This window comes from Lolium perenne, chromosome 3 (assembly GCF_019359855.2).
Source record: "Lolium perenne isolate Kyuss_39 chromosome 3, Kyuss_2.0, whole genome shotgun sequence".
Classification (NCBI taxonomy): Eukaryota; Viridiplantae; Streptophyta; class Magnoliopsida; order Poales; family Poaceae; genus Lolium; species Lolium perenne.
This window is the reverse complement of record NC_067246.2, coordinates 269029620-269035120: the sequence shown is the minus strand read 5'-3', so window position 1 is coordinate 269035120 and position 5501 is coordinate 269029620. Positions and strand designations below refer to the sequence as shown.

Sequence of the window (5501 nt, the reverse complement as noted above, 5' to 3'; positions counted from 1 at the left end):
TGCTTAGGTCACCACTGTCCTCTAGCTCTTGAGAGAATCTTTTGACCAGTCCTGCCGACGTGCTACAGTGCACTTCTTACCGGCAGGCCGGTGTCTTCTTAGCCCATACCGGTATGCCTCTCTTTGGGGATACCGGTATAGATTTACTTAGCCAAACGCTTGACCTTGTTCTCCGGAATAAATATCAAGCCGGTATCTTGATGGCTCAAACCATCCGGTTTGGCATGCCTTTGGCATACCGGGGGTCGTCCCCCCAACACCAGAAGACATGTTGCGATGACGATACCTTCAACAAGGTACAACATATAGACACCGCCATCATACGCCATGATCGGGGTCGGAGCTCGGTTTTCACCAGCAGCCACACTTCCCAACTCGGAGCCATCTAGATATGTGCAGTGACACACACAGCCGCTGGAGCGCCGATGAGGCTCCAGTGTCCCTCACCGGCCCCTCCACACTCCTTCAAACAAACATGGACCGCGTCGACAACGAATCTAAGCGGGAGTCACATCCGTGGACGCCACGTCCATTCATCGCAGGACAGCAGACGCTGCTGGCCATGCATGGGGAGGCTGCCACTGCCACACACGGCCGAGTGCTCTGCCTCGACTGCTTCACACAACACCTCCGCGAGAACTACCCCAGCCGCCGCATAGAGCCGAAGTAGCAAGCCTCCAGCCCCAGCATCTTTAGGTGTCTCTACTATGATGCCTCGCCGCCCCACTCTTTCCAAGCTACCTCAGTCGCTGAGTCGCCCCATTCCTCCAGCGCCGGCGAGACACTAAACCCCTAACCGTATGTTGGGTCATCGGCGAGACCACACCCGCACATGCAGTCCTAATCCTAAAATTTCATTCTCGTCTCTAGTGGCGACGCTGCGGCCAGCCATGTCGTCCGTGTCTCCGGCAAGGTCCTGGCCTCACCTCCAGACAGGAGCCACGGCCAGCCACATCGTCTCTGTCATTGGCGAGGGATGCACATCGCTTCCTCCTCTTCTTGGCTGGCGAACGCCACTAACGGGCCTGGCCCAAGCACCTCACGCACGCCTAGGAGGGTGCAGAGCACCAGCCTTCGATGCCGCAGAGCAGGCAGTGTATAGGTTCTGCCAATGACCGCAGCTCGAACAAAAAGCGACTGACACGCGAAGTATCCTCGAGATAGATCGCGATGTTCATGCCCTGGCACGACAGCCAGCGAATTCTTTGCTCTGTTTCTTAAGCAATCGATTTCATACTATTCGACATCAAACAAGTCGCAGTCCGACAATCCCATACGGTAGCTCCAACTGGAGGATTACCCAAACGCTTTCGACATACATGGGCAGCACCAAAATCCGTTACTCTCATCAGATCTTTCTATCTCTTTCCTCTCGGTAGATATTTCATGCGTTGACAAAGACATGGCAAAATCTATAGCATGGCGGTTGAAATAAAAGATCATCTAATTCTCATATTGTTCCACACAATCACAGATCTGCAGGGTTGAAATAAAAGATCATCTAATTCTCACATTGTTCCACACAATCACAGATCTGCAGGGTTGAAATAAAAGATCATCTAATTAGTTCGCCATCTCACCAGGTCGGCAGGCTGTGAGAAGTAACATAACAGAACAAATGGTAATTTTGTACGATCTTTTCTGCTTCTCCTGGCAACTCAGTATTGTATTCTCAACTGTTTCATGAATGTAACAAATGTAGTACATGTTGATAACAAATTTATCTTGGCGCAAACTGGGCACAGGGTCCATACAGACACTCTCAAAATACACTTGCTAATCGATGATTTGCCTGCTGCGTTCCCGGCGCCATATCTCGTTCCATCAAGCGATGCAACCCAAGATACGCAAGAATGCTGTTTCGATCCGTGGACTCTCCCCAGTCCGTAGGTTTGGGGTCCATCAGGCACTACGGGTACAACATCAGCTAGGTATTGGAAGGAACAACTCTGGCATGCACGCCTACTTATGTGCTAAAGAGGAGTCCATGACACTGCATGACTTGTCCATGAACTGCAAAATGAATACATGAAATGAAGGAGATTTAGTATATCTGGTAAAGAAACAAGTCAACAAAAAATACTTGTGTGCATGTTTCTTCTAAGGCTGATCTACAATAAGGAGGTCAACAAAAGGATTTGTTCTCCAAAAACTACCAAGAAAAGCTACCATTGAGTTGGCAGTGACACACATGAGCTTACTAACCCGTTGGATAGAACGGTATCTCAAGGAATTGTAAACTTCAACCAGAATTGAGAACACATCAGACAATGTATTATCTAAGCATTACAGTAAGGGATAAGTTACTAATGTGATTCTTATGCTTCGCCTAGATGTATAGGCTTTAACACTGAAATGATTGGTTCAACAGTCAGAATCCCTACACTGATCAAACTACAGCTATACCAGAGCCTTTCTTTTAAGATACAGCTCATGCATTTAAACTGAACACACCCATGCAGCATCTACATGACTAAAGCCCACTGAGATCTCTTAACAGCAGCAGCAGGCAAGCCCGTATTTTATAGAAAAGTTCAGAAAAACATTCCTCAGTCATCAGGCACTATTTCAGCACAAATAGGAAAAACATATTATGAATTGAGAAACCTAAAGGGAACAACTGGAAGGTTGAAGGCATCTTCCTTTACACCATCCACAATAGACGGCACAGAGGACCATTGTACCCTCCATATTGTTCAACCAACTAAGTGTCCATTAAATGTGACCAATGTGCAAATGTTGTTGGAATACACATACACGGTGTTTATTTGGCTATCCTCGATACCTGACATAGGAGATTGTTGCACCCTCCATATTGTTGGGTCAACTAAGTGCCCATTAAATGCGACGATGTGTGTATATATGGTTGCATTCAATCTGTTTGCACTAAACAGGCCCAAGAACAATACTACCAATAACATGAAGCAAGTGCATGATATAACAAGTACCGATGTGTAATGTGCAATATGAAACAGGCTTTGATATGAGCAGCATTTACAGCTAGTACCTAGTGCAATAAGAAGACCAAGCAACTACATACCCTATTTATCCTTCACAAAAACATTGCTAACGAAGTTTAAACATGGCCAAATTTGTCACAAGTCTTGCTACACAGACATAATCAACAAAGCCCCTTGTGTAAGATTGCTAATGGTCATTTTGCAAATAAAGCTACATTAACAAAACACTTGGGAGTTTGGTTAAAGATATTTTGTAACTCAGAACACATAATCAAGATATGATAGCACATACTTGGGAGTGCGGTTAAAATTACTTCGTATGTAATAGCACGTATTGGAAGTTCGGTTAAGGATACTTGGTATAACTGGAAACACAAAATCAAATGCAACAGAAAGCCTCGAGCTGAGGTTTGTACCTTCTTCATGGAATGTAACTCCCGGCCAAATGGTTCCAGAAACTTCATCTCTACTTCTATGGGCCAAACCTGCATAGAGATAAGAAAAGAGTAAATCCCAAAATCACTAGCCATATTAGCTGGTTGACATTTTTAGCTATACAAACCTATACAGAACTAGCACGCATGCAGAAACTACGAGGTAGGCGAGAACAAAAGGCAAGCACTGCACGTGTATGTATATCCCACAGTAGACTGAGCATGTTAAGAGCAGAGGTATGTGAAGTAGTGGAACACCACGCCAGAATGTGGAAGCCAAATTTACTTGAGTCATCTATATCTACAGGCCTCCAGCCTCCAGCAATAAACGGAATGATGAAATGAGCTATGGTATTAGACAGGTAGTACCAGACTCGTGATCAACTTAACATAAACATACACACCAATACACCACGAGACACGTTTGCAAAGAGCGATCTCAAACCACCACTCGTGGCTTGTATTATTATCTGATAAATAAATAAATCATGCTGTAAAATACGATGCCATTCCCTGGCTACGAAACTGGTCAACACCGCCTGGGCCAATGGCGGAAGCATACAGGAAACAACAAATAGGCCAAAAGCCATCCAACCATGAGGTAGAACCAAGCTGAATTACCCGATGATTTTGTGGAATTGAACAGAATCATCTAATCATGACGCGGAATAATTTGACGAAACTATGAATCATGACGTGGAATTGAGCGGAACTATCCAGTCATGATCCGGAATTGAGATAAACAGGTCACAAGTCAGCGCATATAAACACCTAATAGCTAGATCGGTATGATAAACGTAACGATCAGGAGCAAAGGTAGATGGATTGGTACCTTGATCCCCATGAGCCGCAGCGGCGCGTGCTGGCCGGGTACGATGCACTCGGGCCCGGCGGCCTCCGCGACCGCCTCCATGGCGAGGCCCACCCCAATCGGATCCGGATGCTGCATACAGGGACCAAAATCAGCTTCAAAATCAGACACACCTAACCACCGGACGAGACCAAACCAACCAACGAAGCAGCCCGAAATTGAGCCGGCAGGACGTACCTTCATGAGCGCGAGGGCGTAGTCGTCGTGGGCGACCCGGAGGACGGGCGCGTGGTGGATGCGCGGGACGGGGCGGATCCCGGCGGAGCCGGTGGCGGCGACGCGCCAGGGCGCGTCGTCGCCGGCGAGGTGCGGGCGCTTGGAGGCGGCGGCGGTGGGCGAAACGGAGGAGGCGGTCGCCGTGGCCGCGGAGGCGGCGGCGGGCAGCGCGGCGGGCGAGGAGGCGGTGGTGGTGGTGAGGGACGCCATCGGCAGGAGGCGGAGGAAGGGTCCGGTCCGGGGAGAGGATAAGGGTGGACGGAGGTTCCGTGTGCGTGTTTGGCTCGCTCGCGTGCGCGTGGGGAAACGACGCGAGAGAGCGGGCGTGAACGGAGTGCCCAGGGAGCCATTTATACATACAGCAGCGTGGCGTGGGGGGCGGGCGGGTGGGCCCGGAGCCGCGTTGGGGGATCCGGAGCCGTTTCGTGGAAGGAAGTGTTTGAGTTGGCTTTTGGACGGAATGATCTGTCAATGCGTGTTGTTCAATTTTTTTCCTTTGCAAGTTACTCCCTCCCTCCGTCCACAAATAAGTGTACATCTAGGTTTTGTGTTTAGTCAAAAATTTTAAACTTTGACCAAATATATAGGAAAAAGTAGTAGCATTTATGACACTAATTTAGTATCCCGAGAGTCGTTTTGAAATGTAGTTTCAAATTATACCAAAATCTCATTATATATGTTTCTACTTTTTGTTCAACGGTTGGTCAAAACTTAAAATGTTTGACTTAATACAAAAGCTAGAAGTACACTTATTTGTGGACGGAGGGAGTAGTTTATAATGGTCAAAGTAGTGGTGCTAGTTAGTTAGGGCATCTCCAACCGCGCGACCCAAACGGACGCGCTGGGCCGTCCATTTTGGGCCGTTTGCGTACCCGAGCGGACGCGCGGACGGAGCCCCGCGTCCGCGCGTCCGTTTGGGTCGCGCGCTGCGCCCAACGCGCCAGATTTGGGTCGCGGCGCCCCATGGTATGTTTTTCTTGTAAATTCACTAGAAAAACGCAAAATAAATTATAGAAAAAA

General features: G+C 48.2%; 1 protein-coding gene across 1 annotated transcript; it reads right to left on the bottom strand.

The window, feature by feature from the left end:
• Nucleotides 1-1664: 1664 nt before the first annotated feature.
• Nucleotides 1665-4812, bottom strand: LOC127344003 (uncharacterized). The gene is made up of 4 exons (XM_051370226.2): nt 4443-4812; nt 4227-4337; nt 3377-3445; nt 1665-2013 (listed from the first exon to the last, which is right to left on the bottom strand). Exons 1-4 carry the CDS (start codon nt 4689-4691, stop codon nt 1963-1965), a joined length of 480 nt encoding a protein of 159 aa, XP_051226186.1. The 5' UTR covers nt 4692-4812; the 3' UTR covers nt 1665-1962.
• Between the last annotated feature and the right edge of the window lie 689 nt (nt 4813-5501).